The sequence below is a fragment of the Cervus elaphus genome, chromosome 12 (assembly GCF_910594005.1).
Source record: "Cervus elaphus chromosome 12, mCerEla1.1, whole genome shotgun sequence".
In the NCBI taxonomy this organism is placed as follows: domain Eukaryota; kingdom Metazoa; phylum Chordata; class Mammalia; order Artiodactyla; family Cervidae; genus Cervus; species Cervus elaphus.
Genome location: NC_057826.1, coordinates 77,791,380 through 77,813,485, shown reverse-complemented (window position 1 = coordinate 77,813,485; position 22,106 = coordinate 77,791,380). Strand labels below are relative to the sequence as shown.

The window sequence follows — 22,106 nt, the reverse complement described above, 5'->3', positions numbered from 1 at the left end:
TCCTCTGTAATTGATTAAGCCTTGCTTTATGATCCAGAGTATGAACAAGTTTGATAAATATTACAAGTGCATTTGAAAATAATCTGTATTCTGTTGTTTTGGGGTACAGTGTTCTATATATGTAAATCAGGTAAAGAATACAATTTAGTAATTGTATAAGTAGAGAATATTTTCTCTGTGTTTCTACTGAGAGATAGATGTTAACGTCTGGCAGCAGAGTTGTATATTTGCTTAGTGACTATTTTTAAATCAACAAATTCTACTAATTTAATTCTGCTGATTAACTCTACTGATTTATGTTGGATATAGTTTGAAGGTATATTATTCAGTGCATATAAAATAGGATTATTCTATATTCCTGGTCAATTGTGCACTTAATCATTCTGAAGAGCTGCTCTGTATTCCTAGCAACAATTCCCATTTTAATGTCCACTTTATTTGCTATATCTACTCAGTTTTCTTTTGGTCAGGGACTCCAAATGTCTCATTAGCCATATGCAAAGGAAAGAAGTTATATCTCTCTACCTTCCACCAGATTGAAGAATTAGTCTGAAATGGATCAATGACCTCAATGTAAAAATTCAAACTATGAAACTCTTAGAAGAAATCATTGACATAAATCTTTGTGACTTTGGATTAGGCAATGGTTCTTAAGGTATGCAATCAAAGCACAAGTAAGTAAAGAAAAATAGATAAATCAGTCTTCATCACAATTAAATAGCTTTTGTTTCAAAAGATGCTATCAGGAAAGTGAAAAAGGCAGCCCATGGAATGGGAATAACTATTTATAAATCGCATTTGTTAAGGACTGAGTATTCAGAATACACAAAGAACAGTTACAACTCAGCAACTAAAATACAAATAACTCAAGGAAAATTTTAATTTTAATAGTATTTTTACTAGGATACTGAGGACAGTGGGGATGTGGGTGAGAGACAGTGTTACTTTCTTATATACACTACATGCACTACATATATCCTTTGAATACTTTTTAAGTCTTATACCACATGTATTTATTATCTATTCAAAAATCAAATAATAATTTGCATTAAAAGCTATTCACTATCAACCAACTGATTGGATGGTTGAAACCTTCTCCTCCTGACCACGCAGGGGAGAGGGGACGGGCTGGAGGTTGAATTGATCCACAATGGCTAATGATGTAAATCAGTCATGATGATGTAAATCAGTCATGGTGATCTAAAGAAGACTCCTTAAAACTCACAACACGGTTTGAGAAGTTCTGGGTTGGTGAACTCATGGAGGTGCTGGGAGAGGTCACCCGAAGAGGGCTTGGAGGTTCTACATACCTCGTCCTGTGCATCTCTCCATCTGGCTGTTCCTGACTTATATCCTTTTATAATAAACCAGTGATGTAGTGAGTAAAGGGCTTCCCAGGTGGTGCTAGTGGTAAAGAACTCACCTGCCAATGCAGTAGACATAAGAGATGCAGGTTCAATCCCTGGGTTGGGAAGATCCCCTGGAGGAGGGCATGGAAACCCATTCCAGTATGCTTGCCTGGAAGAATCCCATGGTCAGAGGAGCCTGGCGGGCTACAGTCCATAAGGTCACAAAGAGTTGGATACTACTGAAGTGAATTAGCATGCACAGCACACTAGTGAGTAAAATGTTTCTCTGAGTTCTGTGAGCTGCTCTACCAAATTCACTGAAACTGAGAATGGGGTCACAGGAACGTCTGGTCTATAGGTAGTCATGTAGAAGTATAGATAATAACCTAGGCTTGTGTTTGGCACTCTGAGATGGAGTAAGTTATTGTATTCAGTTGCTCAGTCATGTCTGACTCTTTGCAGCTCAATGGACTGTAGCCTGCCAAGCTTCTCTATCCATGGGATTTTCCAGGCAAGAGTACTGGAGTGGGTTGTTATTTGCTACTCCAGGGGATCTTCCAAACTAGGGATTGAACTGGCATCTCTTGTGTCTCCTTCATTGGCAGGCACATTCTTTACCACTAGCACTACCCAGGAAGCCCTGGAGTAAATTATTTGAACCTCCAGTTTCAGTGAGGGATGGGATAGAAGAGGCTGTCTGGTAGTACTGAGCCCTAACCTTTGGGAAATTATGTTATTTCCAGGTAGAGGATGGCAGAGTTGAGTTGAATAGAGGGATGCAGCTGGTGTCCAGAGAAGTGCTTGGTGTTGTGTGGTAAACTCCCCACCCATGTACATGTGGAAGTTGGGTCCAGGACCCCTGAAAAGACTATTTTCCTGGAAAAGTTTGAGTTGAACAGGTGTAAAAACTGCAAGAATCATGTATAATTTCTAAACACTGTCCTTCATATGTTGCTTCTGTATGGCATGAAGTATGGTCTCTGAGCCAGCTGTGAGGGAGTTCTTCCTAGAATGAATTCAATGACTTCCTTTATAAATCTTATCTTACTCCCTTTACCCATCAGCTTCTAAAAAAAAGTCTGGGTAAGATTTGTATGTCTTCTCTGCAAATATGGGAACATGCAATTGCTCCAGCTGAGTTATGAGGTTTTTGTAAAGTTCTTTTATCATGTGTATTTTTTTTTTGGTAGTCATTTCTTGGAGACAGCAAAAGTATATTGCAGAATCTTCTAGTTGTGATGATAATATGATGAGCCTGATCATTTTTGTAGCTTTCTGGAATTTCACAAAATTTTGACCCTCTGTTGCATTGGCTTCTGCACTGTGTGCTGAGTTTGAGGGAAGTCATCTCCTCACTGGGAGGACTTTTGTACAATACAGTACAAAACATACAAGTCTGATTTCATAGGAACAGTCCAGTTCCTCAGTCTTGCTCTCCTGACTAACTGTTGTTGGTTAGAACTGAATGACCTGGGACAATCTGGATCCTGTAAACAGAAGAAATAAAAAGCTTGATCCTTGGTGCTGACAAATAAGGAACTGGCCAAAAACTTCAAGGGCACAAGTTAAATCTTCAGTTAAGACTAAGGGAGTAAATTGTGGATTCCTTTCTCCTTCCTTCTTATTTTCCTGAGTATTTGTTACGTTTGGCCATTGTTCACCCTCTCTGCTCCTTCCCACTGTCTCCCCACAATCCAACACTGTCCTCAGCCTTCCTATTAGCAACTCCTCCTACCAATGAAGTCAGAGGCCATCATGCCAATAATATGCTGACAAGAGTCATGTTGGCACCTGTGTTTTAAGAAGTCATCTCCTGCTCTGAGCCTGCTCAGTCTTATTTGGCTTTGTGTAAAGCTATCCCTAGAATTGTTGGCCATGAGCGGTACAGCTCTCTCAGAGCAGACATTGGTTTGGTTGGTAGGATGACCTGTCAGATCATATCCTGTGCATCCTTGCATAGAATAAGTTGAACCACCAAATGCATTTAAAATAGCCTCTTTCCTCCTGAAAAAGTTGTTCATATATTCTCCAGAAATTTGAGAGCCATGTGAATGTATCCTTAAATTTAGATTGACATTTAAAAATACAATGTCTGTGTTTTCCTTCTCAATTGAAGAAAGAATATTTTAAATTAAACTGCAGATATGGTTCTGTGTCCTTGTAAGGGATAGTTATATATTATTACACACAAAATTTCAAAGTAGAAATTTCAAAACCCAGGTATTCTTCCCTGCCACCCTTTTCTTTCTCTAAAGTCTGCTCCCTGATTATCTTAGACTTCTGATGGTGATCTAGGTAGCTATTTCACTAGGACAAAGGAAAATTTCCATTCTAGTCAATGTTATTTGTCTTGGGCTCAGTTATAATAGAAGATCACTTCTATGATGACAGATTATTTCCTTGATTCCAGGTTGCTAGACATCTGTGAGATGAGAAGAAATTATTTTTTATCTTTACTTACCTTCAGCCTGTCATACTGCCCCCATAAAAGTAAAAATCCTCAACCTCTATACACTATTGCTTAGTTGTTTGGTTTTTTTTTTTTTTTTTTTAAATAATAAGAAGCTGTGAATATCTAGCAGAAGAAAGAGATGTTCCATTTACAGACAACACTGTAGTTCACATGTGTAGTTCAGTAATATGGTGATTCACTTTGGTTTTTTTAAACTGAAATTTGTGTGTATTTATTATACAATACCTACTATGCAGTTACATAATTATCTAACCAGAAATTATATAATGACAAAGAAAATAATGTTAAACTATATATCATCTTAAGAGCAAAGCCCCCTTTTGCATTTCATATTGAAGCAGCTGAGTTTCCCTTGGGTCTCTCTTTCTTCCTGAATGACCCTTCTGGTCAGTGCCCCGCAGAAGTCCTGTCTGGATAGCATCTGTGGTCCAGGTTCAGGGTCAGGCACAGACTGTGGAGGCCTGGGTATCACTGTGCATCTACTTTCAGAGGTAGTAGATGATTGTGATTAAATGTAACCCCTGAGGGGGGAGGAGCCAAGATGGCGGAGGAGTAGGACGGGGAGACCACTTTCTCTCCTACAAATTCATCAAAAGAATAACTGAACGCAGAGCAAACTTTGCAAAACAACTTCTGATCACTAGCTGAGGTCATCAGGCGCCCAGAAAAGCAGCCCATTGTCTTCGAAAGGAGGTAGGACAAAATATAAAAGACAAAAAGTGAGACAAAAGAGCTAAGGACGGACATCCGTCCCGGGAAGGGAGTCTTAGGCGGCATTGCTTGGGGTTGGGTCCGGGCCTGAGTGCCCTGAGGACAATCGGAGGGAGCTTCTGTGAGTTCCCAACTTGAACTGTGGGAGACCAGAAGAGAGAGAGTAAATTAACCGGCCGAACTCACTACCGGGGGAGAGAGAGTAAATTAACCGGCCGAACTCACTACCGGCCGTTCGCAGAACAAAGAGACCGAGAAAATCCAGAGAAGAGCTCGCAGGCTGCAGACTGACCCAGCCCCGCTGGAGACAGGAGGCAGGGGGGAGGGGAAGGTTGCGGAGGGACACAGGGAGCAGGCACCCGACCGGCGCGGGCGGGGACTGGGGCTGGGGACGCGGAGGGCGGAAGGCACAGGCACCCAGTTGGCGCCAATGGAAACTGACACTGGGACCGTGGAAGGGAGTGGGTGCGCCACACCTGGGGAGAGTGCACCCACCAAGCCCCTGGCTGCCTGGACCGCTCTGACGGGGAAGGCACAGAGAGCAGGCGCAGCTTTTCCTTCCGCGCTTTTGTGTAACACCCGAGGGCTGGAACCTCGCTCAGCGCGGGGCGCGCTCCATATAGAACAGCCGGGAGCCTGAGCAGCGCAGACGGAGAAAGCGGCGTAGGCCCCTCCCGGCAGCGCCAGCCCGTCCCCGCGGCGCAAGTCCGTCCCCACAGCGCCAGCCCCTCCCGGCAGCGCCAGCCCGTCCCCGCGGTGCAAGCCCGTCCCCATAGCGCCAGCCCCTCCCTGCAGCGTCAGCCCCTCCCCTCAGAGCGACGGAACTAGCTACCTGAATAAGAGTCCACCTCCGCCCGCCTGTGTCAGGGCGGAAATGAGGCTCTCAAGAGACCGGCAAACAGAAGCCAAATAAAGGGAACCGCTTCAGAAGGGACTGGTGCAACAGATTAAAATCCCTCTAGAAAACACTGACTACACCGGAAGGGGACTGTAGATATCGAGAAGTGTAAGCTGGAACGAGGAGCTATCTGAAACTAAGCCGAACCCACATTGACCGCAACAGCTCCAGAGAAACTCCTAGATATAATTTTACTTTTTTCTCTTTTTTTTTCTTTTTTTTTTTTTTTTAATTTTTTCTCTTTTATTTTCCTTTAAAATCCCCTATTACTCCTCCATTACACCTTAACTTTCATTTCCATAGATTTTTATGATTTTTTTAATTAGGGAGAAAAAAAAATTTTTTTTCTTTTTTTTTTTTTCTTTTTTCTTTCTTTCCTTTTTCTTTTCTATTTTCTATTTTTCTTTTTCTCATTTCTTTTAAAGTTCTCTAGTACTACTCCTCTACTACTCCTTAATTTTCATTTTCAATACACTATAACCTTACAAAAAACAAAAAAAAGGAGAAGCCCTATTTTTAAACCGAAGATTATTCTCTCCCAAGATTGACTCTCTGTTTTCTACCTCAGAACACCTCTATTTCCTCCTTTCCCCTTCTCTTCCCAATCCAATTCTGTGAATCTTTGTAGGTGACTGGGCTACAGAGAACACTCTGGGAACAGACAGCTGCGTAGATCTGTCTCTCTCCTCTTGAGTCCCCCTTTTCCTCCTCCTGCTCATCTCTATCTCCCTCCTCCCTCTCCTCTTCTTCCTGTAACTCTGTGAACCTCTCTGGGTGTCCCTAATGGGGGGGAATCTTTTCGCCATTAACCTAGAAGTTTTCTTATCAGTGCTGTATAGTTGGAGAAGTCCTGAGACTACAGGAAGAATAAAACTGAAATCCAGAGGCAGGAGACTTAAGCCCATAACCTGAGAACACCAGAAAACTCCTGACTACATGGAACTTTAAGTAATAAGTGACTGTCCAAAAACCTCCATACCTACACTGAAACCAACCACCACCCAAGAGCCAGTAAGTTTTAGAGCAAGACATACCACGCAAATTCTCCAGCAACGCAGGAACATAGCCCTGAATGTCAACATACAGGCTGCCCAAGGTCACACCTAACACATAGACCCATCTCAAAACTCGTTACTGGGCACTCCATTGCTCTCCAAAGAGAAGAAATCAAATTCCACGCACCAGAACACAGACGCAAGCTTCCCTAACCAGGAAACCTTGACAAGCGAATCGTCTAACCCCACCCACTGGGTAAAACCTCCAAATAAAAAGGAACCACAGACCTCCAGAATACAGAAAGCCCACTCCAGACACAGCAATCTAAACAAGATGAAAAGGCAGAGAAATACCCAACAGGTAAAGGAACATGAAAAATGCCCACCAAGCCAAACAAAAGAGAAGGAGATAGGGAGGCTACCTGAAAAAGAATTTAGAATAATTACAATAAAAATGATCCAAAATCTTGAAAACAAAATGGAGTTACAGATAAATAGCCTGGAAACAAAGATTGAAAAGATTCAAGAATTGTTTAATAAAGACCTAGAAGAAATAAAAAAGAGGCAATTAAAAATGAATAATGCAATGAATGAGATCAAAAACACTTTGGAGGGAACCAAGAGTAGAATAACGGAGGCAGAAGATAGGATAAGTGAGGTAGAAGATAAAATGGTGGAAATAAATGAAGCAGAGAGGAAAAAAGAAAAAAGGATCAAAAGAAATGAGGACAACCTCAGGGACCTCTGGGACAATGTGAAACGCCCCAACATTCGAATCATAGGAGTTCCAGAAGAGGAAGACAAAAAGAAAGGCCATGAGAAAATACTCGAGGAGATAATAGCTGAAAACTTCCCTAAAATGGGGAAGGAAATAGCCACCCAAATCCAAGAAACCCAGAGAGTCCCAAACAGGATAAACCCAAGGCGAAACACCCCAAGACACATATTAATCAAATTAACAAAGATCAAACACAAAGAACAAATATTAAAAGCAGCAAGGGAGAAACAACAAATAACACACAAAGGGATCCCCATAAGGATAACAGCTGATCTATCAATAGAAACCCTCCCGGCCAGAAGGGAATGGCAGGACATACTTAAAGTAATGAAAGAGAATAACCTACAACCTAGATTACTGTACCCAGCAAGGATCTCATTCAGATATGAAGGAGAATTCAAAAGCTTTACAGACAAGCAAAAGCTGAGAGAATTCAGCACCACCAAACCAACTCTTCAACAAATGCTAAAGGATCTTCTCTAGACAGGAAGCACAGAAAGGTTGTATTAACGTGAACCCAAAACAACAAAGTAAATGGCAACGGGACCACACCTATCAATAATTACCCTAAATGTAAATGGGTTGAATGCCCCAACCAAAAGACAAAGATTGGCTGAATGGATACAAAAACAAGACCCCTATATATGCTGTCTACAGGAGACCCACCTCAAAACAAGAGACACATACAGACTAAAAGTGAAGGGCTGGAAAAAAATATTTCATGCAAACGGAGACCAAAAGAAAGCAGGAGTCGCAATACTCATATCAGATAAAATAGACTTTAAAATAAAGGATGTGAAAAGAGACAAAGAAGGACACTACGTAATGATCAAAGGATCAATCCAAGAAGAAGATATAACAATTATAAATATATATGCACCCAACATAGGAGCACCGCAATATGTACGGCAAACACTAACGAGTATGAAAGAGGAAATTAATAGTAACACAATAATAGTGGGAGACTTTAATACCCCACTCACAACTATGGATAGATCAACTAAACAGAAAATTAACAAGGAATTACAAACCTTAAATGACACAATGGACCAGCTAGAACTAATTGATAGCTATAGGACATTTCACCCCAAAACAATCAACTTCACCTTCTTCTCAAGTGCACATGGAACCTTCTCCAGAATAGATCACATCCTGGGCCATAAATCTGGTCTTGGAAAATTCAAAAAAATTGAAATCATTCCAGTCATCTTTTCTGACCACAGTGCAGTAAGATTAGATCTCAATTACAGGAAAAAAATTGTTAAAAATTCAAACATATGGAGGCTAAATAACACGCTTCTGAATAACCAACAAATCATAGAAGAAATCAAAAAAGAAATAAAAATATCTATAGAAATGAATGAAAATGAAGACACAACAACCCAAAACCTATGGGACACTGTAAAAGCAGTGCTAAGGGGAAGGTTCATAACATTACAGGCTTACCTCAAGAAACAAGAAAAAAGCCAAATAAATAACCTAACTCTACACCTAAAGCAATTAGAGAAGGAAGAAATGAAGAACCCCAGGGTTAGCAGAAGGAAAGAAATCTTAAAAATCAGGGCAGAAATAAATGCAAAAGAAACTAAAGAGACCATAGCAAAAATCAACAAAGCTAAAAGCTGGTTTTTTGAAAAAATAAACAAAATTGACAAACCATTAGCAAGACTCATTAAGAAACAAAGGGAGAAGAACCAAATTAACACAATTAGAAATGAAAATGGAGAGATCACAGCAGACAACACTGAAATACAAAGGATCATCAGAGACTACTACCAGCAGCTCTATGCCAATAAAATGAACAACTTAGAAGAAATGGACAAATTCTTAGAAAAGTATAACTTTCCAAAACTGAACCAGGAAGAAATAGAAGATCTTAACAGACCCATCACAAGCAAGGAAATCGAAACTGTCATCAAAAATCTTCCAGCAAACAAAAGCCCAGGACCAGATGGCTTCACAGCTGAATTCTACCAAAAACTTAGAGAAGAGCTAACACCTATCTTACTCAAACTCTTCCAGAAAATTGCAGATGAAGGTAAGCTTCCAAACTCATTCTATGAGGCCACCATCACCCTAATTCCAAAACCAGAGAAAGATGCCACAAAAATAGAAAACTACAGGCCAATATCACTGATGAACATAGATGCAAAAATCCTTAACAAAATTCTAGCAAACAGAATCCAACAGCATATTAAAAAAATCATACACCATGACCAAGTGGGCTTTATCCCAGGAATGCAAAGATTCTTTAATATCCGCAAATCAATCAATGTAATACACCACATTAACAAATTGAAAGATAAAAACCATATGATTATCTCAATAGATGCAGAGAAAGCCTTTGACAAAATTCAACACTCATTTATGATTAAAACTCTCCAAAAAGCAGGAATAGAAGGAACATACCTCAACATAATAAAAGCTATATGTGACAAACCCACAGCAAGCATCACCCTCAATGGTGAAAAATTGAAAGCATTTCCCCTGAAATCAGGAACAAGACAAGGGTGCCCGCTCTCACCACTACTATTCAACATAGTGTTGGAAGTTTTGGTCATAGCAATCAGAGCAGAAAAAGAAGTAAAAGGAATCCAGATAGGAAAAGAAGAAGTGAAACTCTCACTGTTTGCAGATGACATGATCCTCTACATAGAAAACCCTAACGACTCTACCAGAAAATTACTAGAGCTAATCAATGAATATAGTAAAGTTGCAGGATATAAAATTAACACACAGTAATCCCTTGCATTCCTATATACTAAGAATGAAAAAACAGAAAGAGAACTTAAGGAAACAATACCATTCACCATTGCAACAAAAAGAATAAAATACTTAGGAGTATATCTACCTAAAGAAACAAAAGACCTATACATAGAAAACTATAAAACACTGATGAAAGAAATCAAAGAGGACACAATCAGATGGAGAAACATACCGTGTTGACGGATTGGAAGAATCAATATTGTCAAAATGGCTATTCTACCCAAAGCAATCTATAGATTCAATGCAATCCCTATCAAGCTACCAACGGTATTTTTCACAGAACTAGAACAAATAATTTCACAGTTTGTATGGAAATACAAAAAACCTCGAATAGCCAAAGTAATCTTGAGAAAGAAGAATGGAACTGGAGGAATCAACCTGCCTGACTTCAGACTCTACTACAAAGCCACAGTCATCAAGACAGTATGGTACTGGCACAAAGACAGAAATATAGATCAATGGAACAGAATAGAAAGCCCAGAGATAAATCCACATACCTATGGACACCTTATCTTTGACAAAGGAGGCAAGGATATACAATGGAAAAAAGAAAACCTCTTTAACAAGTGGTGCTGGGAAAACTGGTCAACCACTTGTAAAAGAATGAAACTAGAACACTTTCTAACACCATACACAAAAATAAACTCAAAATGGATTAAAGATCTAAATGTAAGAACAGAAACTATAAAACTCCTAGAGGAGAACATAGGCAAAACACTCTCCGACATAAACCACAGCGAGATCCTCTATGACCCACCTCCCAGAATATTGGAAATAAAAGCAAAACTAAACAAATGGGACCTAATGAAACTTAAAAGCTTTTGCACTACAAAGGAAACTATAAGTAAGGTGAAAAGACAGCCCTCAGATTGGGAGAAAATAATAGCAAATGAAGAAACAGACAAAGGATTAATCTCAAAAATATACAAGCAACTCCTGCAGCTCAATTCCAGAAAAATAAATGACCCAATCAAAAAATGGGCGAAAGAACTAAACAGACATTTCTCCAAGGAAGACACACAGATGGCTAACAAACACATGAAAAGATGCTCAACATCACTCATTATTAGAGAAATGCAAATCAAAACCACAATGAGGTACCATTACACGCCAGTCAGAATGGCTGCTATCCAAAAGTCTACAAGCAATAAATGCTGGAGAGGGTGTGGAGAAAAGGGAACCCTCTTACACTGTTGGTGGGAATGCAAACTTGTACAGCCACTATGGAAAACAGTGTGGAGATTTCTTAAAAAACTGGAAATAGAACTGCCATTTGACCCAGCAATCCCACTTCTGGGCATACACACTGAGGAAACCAGATCTGAAAGAGACACGTGTACCCCAATGTTCATCGCAGCACTGTTTATAATAGCCAGGACATGGAAGCAACCTAGATGCCCATCAGCAGATGAATGGATAACGAAGCTGTGGTACATATACACCATGGAATATTACTCAGCTGTTAAAAAGAATTCATTTGAACCAGTCCTAATGAGATGGATGAAACAGGAGCCCCTTATACAGAGTGAAGTAAGCCAGAAAGATAAAGAACATTACAGCATACTAACACATATGTATGGAATTTAGAAAGATGGTAACGATAACCCTATATGCAAAACAGAAAAAGAGACACAGAAATACAGAACAGACTTTTGAACTCTGTGGGAGAATGTGAGGGTGGGATATTTCAAAAGAACAGCATGTATACTATCTATGGTGAAACAGATCACCAGCCCAGGTGGGATGCATGAGACAAGTGCTCGGGCCTGGTGCACTGGGAAGACCCAGAGGAATCGGGTGGAGAGGGAGGTGGGAGGGGGGATCGGGATGGGGAATACGTGTAAATCTATGGCTGATTCATATCAATGTATGACAAAACCCACTGAAATGTTGTGAAGTAATTAGCCTCCAACTAATAAAAAAAGGGGAAAAAAATGTAACCCCTTAAATTAAATCCCAGATCCTCCATTTACTAACTCTGACTTTGCATGAGTATTTTAGCCTCATTCTCCCTTCTGTACAATAGAAAGGATGGGAGTGGGGAAGAATAACCTCTCAAGAGTTTCACCCTTCCCACCAGGCAAGGATTAAGTAAGATTTCCTGCAGGAAGTTCCTAGAACATGCTAAGTTTTCAGTGAAGTGTAGGTAATATTTTTATTATTAAACAAAAGTGGTCATTTCAAGTGACCCTAGGTTCTCTAAATAAAACTGTAGGAGGTGATCAACATGGTATGGTGGTGCTAGGATGTTGACTTTTAGTTGGGGATAACCAATCGCTTTCATGGTTCACAGGGAACTCTGTGCCTGTCTAGAGTCCTCGAAAACAGTGCTCCTTGTGGTCAGACTGAGAAATGCTCATTGAAAAGTGAATTTTGACTTCTTGAATAAGTTTACATCCAAGATGTGTCTTTTATTTTTTTCTTCTACAAGGTTAGGTCTATCAATGCCAGTGTTAGAGAGAGAATTGCTCTAAGATTAACAGAAAAAGAAAAATCAAGGTAAATATTAGTGTGTGTATATATATATATATATATATATATATATACACAGTTACATATATATAAGTACATATGACTATATGAAAATCATATTTCAGATACTAACATTTCAGTGTAACATTTGCTGTGCAGATCCCTTACAGTGCTTCTCAATGCCTTCCAGATAATATACAGCATCTCATAATGGCTCATAATTATTTTCACAAGGTGGCTTCTGCTTATTGTTTTAGTTTTATATTTGTTGTTGCCTGTTTGGAGTTGTGTGCTCCAGCCATTCTGAGTTAATGTCATCCTCCTAAACAACATATTGACTTTACCTTTGCACATTCTATTTCTCTTTTTCTGTAATATTCTTTACCTGACTCCATCTTTGATGAATTCTTTTAAAAGTCTTGACATAGACACCACTTACCTTAGGTAGTATTCCCTTATACTCTTTTTCCAACTTGGATGCCTCTGTTAGTGACCATATTTTACTTTTCCCTTGTGGTAGCTTTGATTGCACTGTTTTGCAATGGACTTTCCAATATTACATGCTTCCTGAGTGCAGGCACAATATGTATTTGGATCTAGGACACACCACATGCCAAATGAATGAATGATTAGAAGAATATCAAGTAAACAGAGAATACTTTTGGTAACTTCATGAAGATTATGTTTGCTCTTTTGTAAAATTGAGATTATAGCGACTTTGCAGGGTTGGTTTAAAAATTTTGTATTTGTGTGATTTTATTCATAACATAACCTTGACTTTCAAAGTCCTGAAATTCACTATAATCTCTATTGCCCTGTGTGTGCTATTCCTACTTGTAAGGTCACTTTTCCTACCTGGGCTGCCTTTCAACCTGATTAACTCCCACTAAAGCTTAATGATGATACCATTCTAATAGCATAAAGTGAACAGAAACAAAACAGCCTCTTGATGAGGGTGAAAAAGGAGAGTGAAAAAGCTGACTTAAAACTCAACATCCAAAAAACTAAGATTATGGCATCTGGTCCATCACTTCATCGCAAATAGAAGGGGAAAAGTGGAAGCAGTGACAGAGTTTATTTCCTTGGGCTCCAAAACCACTGCAGACAGTGACTACAACCTTAAAATTAAAAGACTCTTGCTCCTTGGAAGGAATGCTATGACGAACATAGACAGCATAATAAAAAACAGAGACATCACTTTGCCAACAAAAGTCTGAATAGTTAAAGCTATGGTTTTTCTGGTAGTCACGTATGGATGTGAGAGTTGGACTATAAAGAAAGCTGAGTGCCGAAGAACTGATGCTTTTGAACTGTGGTGTTGGAGGACTCTTGAGAGTCCCTTGGACTGCAAGGAGATCCAGCTAGTCCATCCTAAAGGAAATCAGTCCTGCATATTCATTGGAAGGACTGATGCTGAAGCTAAGGCTCCAATACTTTGGCCACCTGATGTGAAGAGTTGACTCATTGGAAAAGACCCTGATGCTAGGAAAGATTGAGAGCAGGAGAAGGAGGCAACAGAGGAAGAGATGATTAGATGGCATTACTGACTTGATGGACACAAGTTTGAGCAAACTCTTGGAGATATTGAAACACAGGGAAGCCTGGTGTGCTGCAGTCCATGGGGTCTCAAAGAACTGGACACGCTGAGTGACTGAACAAAAATAAGACAGTGTTTTTTACTGATGACAATGTGTCAAATAATTGAATGCCATCCTGGGAAAGAATACACAGTAAGTGATTTGCTAAAGCATTACCAGAAGTACTTATAAATTAAGAAACATGTAAATGAATATGACTTACAGCATACACAACCTCAAATGCATTAAATGGAAAGGCACATTTAGCCAGAAAAAAATAATGTATTATATTACCTATTTTATATAAAACTGAAACACATGGCTGTGATATTCAAAAGCGCACCAGCGTTCACTGTAAAACTTGCAGTGAGATCTGATTCCCCATCCTGAACACCTCTTTTCTTTGGAATACAGGGGAAACAGGCTACTTCATTCCAGGAGCAAGTGGCAACAAAGCATCATCAGTGATTGGAGCGTAGCTGACCCAGCAGCCTCCCTCTGAAAGTAAAAAGGCTAGATTCCTGGAAACCCTGGAGCCCAGGGAATGTAGGACTTGCCACCTATTGGTCTTCTTTGAAGTTCAGCTGGGCTTCCTTGTTAGCTGAGTTGGTAAAGAATCTGCCTGCAATGCAGGAGACCCTGGTTTGATTCCTGGGTTGGGAAGATCCCCTGGAGAAGGGAAAGATCAGCTGCCTCACCCACTTTAAGGCACAGCTTCTCATGCTGCCATGTGTAACAGGAAGCAAGTGTGTGTGCCTCTGAGTCTGAGTCCCCAGAGCACGTTTGCGTACAGGCTGCAGGTGTCTGGGGAGCACCGTGTGTGGGCTGTGCAGAGGTACAAGGCTGAGTCTCCAGGCTGGGAGGCCGAGATGTGCAGAGAGAGGTGTTTGGCACTTCTGTTGTGGAAGACTGTGAACCTTCCATCCTCATTTTTCTCCAAAACGGAACTTATTGATATCAAGAATGTGGGACTTTTCGCTGGGTATTTTCTGTACCATTGGGAATAATCAAGCATAGTATTATCATAGTCACAGTTCAGAATAGAAATCCCTCCTTCTGTCATGCTCAGGGATGGAGGACTTTGTTTAACCTGCTGCTGAGCACTGTTCTTCTGTTGACTCTTCATCCCTGTTTGAAAATGGAGTAACAGATTTCAAATTTTATTCTTAAAATTTCCACAGAAAATCATTATGATCCAGAAAACCTATTGAAATAAAAGTCCCCAATTGTCTCAGCTCCCAGCCTTGCATTGTTCTTGGCGTTTTTCTACTATATTTAAACCTCTCTCCCACAACTCACAGTCAGACTGGAGCCACAGAATCAACAGTGATGCTCCCAAGAGCTTGCTCATTTCTCCTGCAAAGACTCAGGTCGTCCTCTCTACTGCTCAAGCAAACATAAATCTGACTGCACTTCCTCCACTTGATTCATTTCCTTCCACAGTGCCTTCTGTTTCACATGTAAACAGCCCTGTTTTTAACCAGTTACTCATGTTTATGAAGGGAAGCATTGCCCCCTTTAGTTCACATGTAGAAAATTTCTGAAAATGCATTTCTATATTTCCTAAAGACCAGTTTGCAATCCTTTACTCATTAAAAATGTTAAAATCAGAGGTTTTAAGAGAAAAAAAATGTTTTCAGAGATCACGCTATTTTATTGGGTGGGCCAAAAATTTCATTCAAGTTTTTCTGTAAGATCTTACAAGCTTTTTGGAATGTATGCATATATATTTAGACAGAAAGTAAGTAACAATGTTAACTGATAACCAAGAATATAGAGAATTATGTAAGATCAAATGAGAGGCACTTTGTCAACTGGTATGTTTAGACAAACACTTTATTTAAATGTACCAAGAAGAATTGGTGTCATCGGCGACACATAAAGGTATTATGTTCCATTTAACGTAACAATTTCACACTTAGAACATGTGGAGTTTGGAATCAATGTAGTTGCATTCTACATGGTCTTCAGTGGTGCAGTATTTGTTCTGTGGCAAATAAATGCCACAGATAATTCAATCTGATATAAATTCTAGACACTTCTCTTAAAAACTCAAATGAGAACATTAAAGTTTATCCTCTGTATTAAACCAACCTCTGAGCTGAATTACCTCTCTTAGAATTTAGATGGGATCATTTAATATGTCCCATACTCTCAAATGAGAAAAAATTACATCATTCTGTAAAGTCTATAGACAGAATGAGTCTATAACATTGAAAGGTACTAGAAGATGCCAAAAAGGCAGCATGCTTTTTTTGTGTTCACTCTTGATTCACATCTAATATGCCTCCATAGCTTAATCCAATAAGAGGCAAGAAGAATCTATTGTGGTTTCAATATTAAATCAGTTGGGCAATTAATGATTGTAGATAAGAATAAATGCTGAAATATTTCTTTTATTGTGTGCTCTAAGATGGAAGTAGAACTCTGGTAACCATAAGTTCCTTCTCTAAGTCTGTGAGTCCATTTCTGTTTAGTAAATAAGTTCATTTGTATCATTTCTTTTTAGATTCCACATATAAGCGATATCATAGGATATTTCTCTTTCATGGTCCGACTTAAGTTCAGTCAGTATGGTATCTCTATGTTACCGAGGGAAAGGGTGAGGGGAAAGGATAGGGACTGAATATACACACTGCTATATTTAAAATGGATAATCAGCAAAGACCTACTGTATAGCACAGAGAACTCTGCTCGATATCATGTACTATAACAACCTAAATGGGAAAAGATTTTGAAATAGAATGTGCTGTGCTGTTCTTAGTCACTCAGTTGTGTCCAACACTTTACGACCCCATGGGCTGTAGCCTGCCAGGCTCCTCTCTACATGGGGATTCTCCAGGCAAGAATACTGGAGTGGGTTGCCATGCCCTCCTCTAGGGGATCTTCTCAACCCAGGGATTGAACCCAGGTCTTCTGCATTGCTGGTGGATTCTTTACCATCTGAGTCACCAGGGAAGAATAGATACAGGTGTATATATAACTGAGTCACTTTGCAGTACAACTGAAACTATCACAACATGGTTAATCAACTAAAATACAAAACAAAAAGTTGAAAAAAACAAGAGGCAGAGCTCGATTATTTTGTCTTCGTCAAAAATATATTAACTTTGTTAAATTATCACTTAAAGTCTGTTGAGGTTTACTTTAATATCTGTTAGGGGAAGTTTTTTATTCCTTATTCATTAATTTTTTTTTGTACCAGGACTTAGCCTTTACTTTTGGCCCGTGGTTTTTATTCTGATGACTCAATTGAGCAAGGCATTTTAACCAAAATTCTTTGCTCTAGAAAAACCAGAGCTCCTATGTCTTCCAACACAGCAAAGTCTCTGAAATCTCCTTGGAGTTTTTGGCCCCTCAAAAGCTGTTTTCTGCTAGCTTTCCCTGTCTCTCTCTCTGTGTGTGCATGTGTAGCTCTTGTGTAGGTTCAAAAAACTCCCTTGACAGATTTTAAGGTCCTTTTAATGAAGTTCACTTCTCTCCAACACCTTTCCCCTCAAATCCCAGTGATATCACCAGCCCTAATTCTGACCTCTGTTTCTTGCATACAACAAGCTGCTACTCTGCAGGGCTCCAGGTCCTTGTGCTGAAGGTTAGAAAATCCCCTGGGAGATGTTTAGTGACTGTGGGGGTCATTCTGCAGGCTTTCTTTCTCCCACAGATGGCAAACTTTCACTTTCTGCACTTCTTGGAAATTGTTGCTTCATATGTTTTCCCAGTTTTGGAGTGGTTTACAGTTAGAAGATAATTCCATATCAGCTATACTGGAATAGCCAGAAAATCTTTTGTTCTCTTAAGATAGCACCCCCCCCCCTTTTTTTTAACATATTTCCTCTCTTTTGTTTTTTTCCTTCTGGTTTTATTGAGATAAACTTGACATACAGATCTGTGTAAGTTTACGCTGTCCAGCATAATGACATATACATCAGGAAATGATTACCACAGAAGGTTTAGTGAACATCCATCATCTCATATAGATACAAAATTAAATAAATAGAAAACAATGTTTTTCCTTGTGGTGAGAACTCTTGGGATTTACTCTCAACTTTTACGTAAAAATACAGCAGTGTTAATTATATTTATTATGTTGTGCATTATGTTCATAGTCCTTAGTTATCTTATGACTGACACTTTGTACCTTTTGACTGCCTTCATCCAATTCCGTCTCCCCCTGCCTCCTGGCCCTGGTAACCACAAATCTGATCTTTTTTTCCTATGAGTTTGATTGTTTATTTGTGAGTATAATTGACCTACAATACTGCTAGTTCCTTTAAACAACATAGTGATTCAGAATTTCAAGATACTCACCACAAAAAGTCTAGTCACTGTCTTTCACCAGACTAAGATGTCACATATCCATTGACTGTGTTTCCTCCACTGTACAACTCACATCTGTGCCTCACTTATTTTGCTGCTGGAAGTTTGTGCCTCTTAATCTCTCTCACCGCTTTCTTTCCTCCTCCTCGCGCTTTGTTTCATTTTGGCACTGCCTGTTTGTTCTCTTCATCCATGACTCTGTTTCTGTTTTGTTATCTTTGTTCATTTGGCCTGTTTTTTTTTTTTTTTTTTTTAGATTTCACATATAAATGAAATCATAAAGCATTTATCTTTCTGTCTTAGTTATTTCACTGTTTCTACTGTTTTAAAAGCACCTGCCATTTTTTATTCAGTAGTCAAAATGTTTCATGCATATCTACTGTATTTATGATATCTTACACAGCTTATTTCAGACTGCTTTGCATTTAAAAGGAATGGGGACTCTAGAGCACTAACATTTCTTTCTCATCAGTAATGATTTCTGACTCTTTCCCTGGTCCTCAGAGCAGCTGTTCCTGCCTGTGTGCCCCGAGTGTGCGGGTGAGCCTGGGGACTGTTGTTCCTCCATCCTTTACTGCATCACGTCACAGTATTAAGGCTGCTCACTCCAGGAACTGTTTTTGTTTATTTTAAGTCCCTCACAGCATGAAGTGTTTTTATCATATTTTGGTCTTAAATTAGCCATCATCTGTCTTGCTTCCCACATGTATATGATTTTCCTCAAATTGGAGCACTTTTCTCCCACTCTCTTTTGTCTTTAGCCTGATTAACTCCTGTTAAACTACTAGGCTTCAAACTGAGGCATCACACAATCCAGGAAGCTCTCTCTGACTGACATCTATTTGTCTCTATAACACCAAATTTCATCCTTTTTTACTTTATAAGAACTGTAAGATAACAAAAATCTGTTTGCCACAGGGCTACATATTCAACAAGAGAAAGAACTCTTTATTTACTGAAACCTCCTTATCCAGTACCTGACAGGTATTAAATGCATATTTGTTGAATGATTGAATAGACGAACCCTGTGAATAATGGTGGGTTGAAAATATGTCCTCAACTGAGGATTCTTGAATGAGGTACAAAAATTGTGACTCATTTTCTCAAGATGAAATAGCATTCTCATGACTGGAAATTAGCTTTTCTCCAATGGTCTTCCAAAACATAACAAAAAGGATAATGATACAAATGATATAAGTAAATACTATTAAATATGAACAAAATTAACAATTAAATGCACCGTAAGAAGTTGAAACAAAACTAAGTGAAGGATTACAGAGCATAGCACTGTCTTTCTTTGACACTTTAAGGTTTGACTTTCTATGATTTCCCTTCATGTGTGAGAATAATATGGGTTATGAATAAACAGCATTCAGGCTGAATATACCCATTTTTACACAGAGTCTTAAAATTAGGTTTGAAAGATTTGCTAACTGGAATTACTGAATCACTGATTCTCTGATTTAGGGATTAGGATGTTAGAAATAGTTCTATTTAGGAAATGAAAGAGATAGTTACTAGGTTGAATATTCATTAGCACCTTGAATTTTTTTTGAAAGTGAGATCACTTTGATTTATCCAGAGTCACTTCTTAATACCATGTTAGGTGTGAGTAAAAACATTCAGACACCTCTACCTCATGTTGGGTTTGGGGACTGCAGACACACATCTGGGTTCAGACTTCAGGTGCCTGGGAAGCCCTGTGTCTCTGCAACACAAGATACGTGGCTGAGTCTCTGGTCTGGTGTGCAGAAAGTTCTGCCCAGCCTTCATACTAATTGTGGCTCTTAGTTTCTTCTGCTCCTTTTATTCCCATTTAAGTGTATTTAAAAAGAAAAAGAGAGCTTTTCCCAGGGTTCTGTCTGTACCAGTGTAAGCTATAAAAAGATGTTGAAGAAAAGGTGAGACTTGTGCTTTCATACCCTTAGAGATGGAGGGATCAGGGGTTCTGCTCTACACTGAACCAGCTGCTCACTTCTGTCCAGAAAGACAAAATCAGATAGGAAAGAGTTGATCAATGTATAGATTTTACCTAGTTACAGAGATCTCCAGAAGACCTGCTTATGTGCCTACTCTGCAGTGTCAAGTTGTAGTTCTACAGAAATGCTTTCTGCAGGAATCAGGAGATGCACGACAATGAGATTTCAATTCTAATCCCATTGGGCCTCTGCTCCCACTCAGGGGGTTGGGTTAAGTCCTCAACTCTGGTTTTGCTTACAGGCTGCAGGTGTCTGCAGAGCACTGTGCATCCACAGCACAGAAGTAAGTGGCTGAGTCCTCAGGCTGGGAGTCTCTGATGTAGAGTTGACTGTAACGCTCCTTGTTATTGATGGTGGATTTCAGACTTCCTTTCTGCTGCATTCCTGAAGCTATGTAAAACAAGAAGATGAGGCGTCCATCAGGATTTTGCTGGAACCACTGCACGTTTCTTATGGAGATAGAATAATTGCATATCAGAGAAGAATTTCTGCCCTCCTGGAGGGTCAGAACCCCAGGACTCTGCTCCACCTTCATCTGCACTCTGAGCCCTGTTGAGAAACAGAGAAAAAGGCACAGGTGAGGGCCCCTGAACAATGACTGTCTGTTTCCAAGTGGAGGGCATTTTCCTCTTATTTCCATCCTCATGGTGGATACAGCCCAAGAGACCCGTGTTCTCTCTCTTCCTCCATTATCCCCTCCCACCTTTTTCCTTTCCAAATTTAGTTGTGATGTTGATGTTCTTTCAGGTTCCCCCTGGGATGTTCTTAACTCACAGCAAATCTGTATCCATAAGAGACTCAGCAAGACTCTTCTTTGTGTCTTCATGATTCTTTACTCTTCTGCTACAGGGACACACCTTTAAATATTGGTATTCATGATATCTTGATTATGGGACTGATTCTGTTCCTGTGTGTCTGATTGTTTTCATGAGAGATTCAACCAAAGCCAACCCTAAGTGTCATCACTCAGCTGTGTAGTGGGAGCTCCACCCATCTCTGACTTAGTCCTTCTACACACTGTGGTCTGTGGGAGTGTGTGTGGGTCTGTTATGATGTTGGGGGTAATGGAAGGATTGTCTTTTCAGTGTTTAGGAATCTATTTCTGTAAACGCTTAGTATATATAGAATAATTCATGTAAAGAATAGGGAGACCATACCTTACAGGGAGAAGAAAGAAATGGTTTCTTAACTATAAAGAACCATAGATAAGAGATATTGACCAAGCTAAAATGTCAGATATGATCCAATTTAGTTTTTTGGGTTGTGATGATATATAACTATATCTATATCTACATATATAAAACATACACATTATATATTATGCAAATATATATGAATAATGCAAATACACATGACTCATTTGCATTTTTACACTCCATGTATTTTACTTTTTGAATGTATCAATGTCAAATGACACAGTAGAAGTCTAGAAAAAATAGCCACTTGAAATAAAAATTAGTTAATCATAATAGGAGAAAGGAAAATATTTAGTTTCTCAGTCTTTTTCGCATCTGTATATATACATTAGAAAAACATGTATTGGTAGTATATACCTATAAAATGTTAAATATTACACACAAAATGAACTGAAGAAGTAAATGTTAGATGATCCATATGTTAAATTGAGAGAGCAGAAACTTTGAGGCTATATATATTATGAGTATACATGATGAAATATCTGTATAAAATATCCAGCTCTACTGTGTCTATCCATCAATCTATCATCTATCCCCTATCAATGTACATTTGTTACTTATCACTCTATCATCTTGTAGAAGTTTCTACTCAATA

At 39.2% G+C, this 22,106-nt stretch overlaps 1 gene segment (V, D, J or C); it reads right to left on the bottom strand.

Moving 5' to 3' along the window:
• Positions 1 to 20,550: 20,550 nt before the first annotated feature.
• Positions 20,551 to 21,141, bottom strand: LOC122705840. The segment is given in 2 exon segments: positions 20,551 to 20,864; positions 21,090 to 21,141. Coding segments are annotated over 2 exon segments (366 nt in total).
• Positions 21,142 to 22,106: the final 965 nt, after the last annotated feature.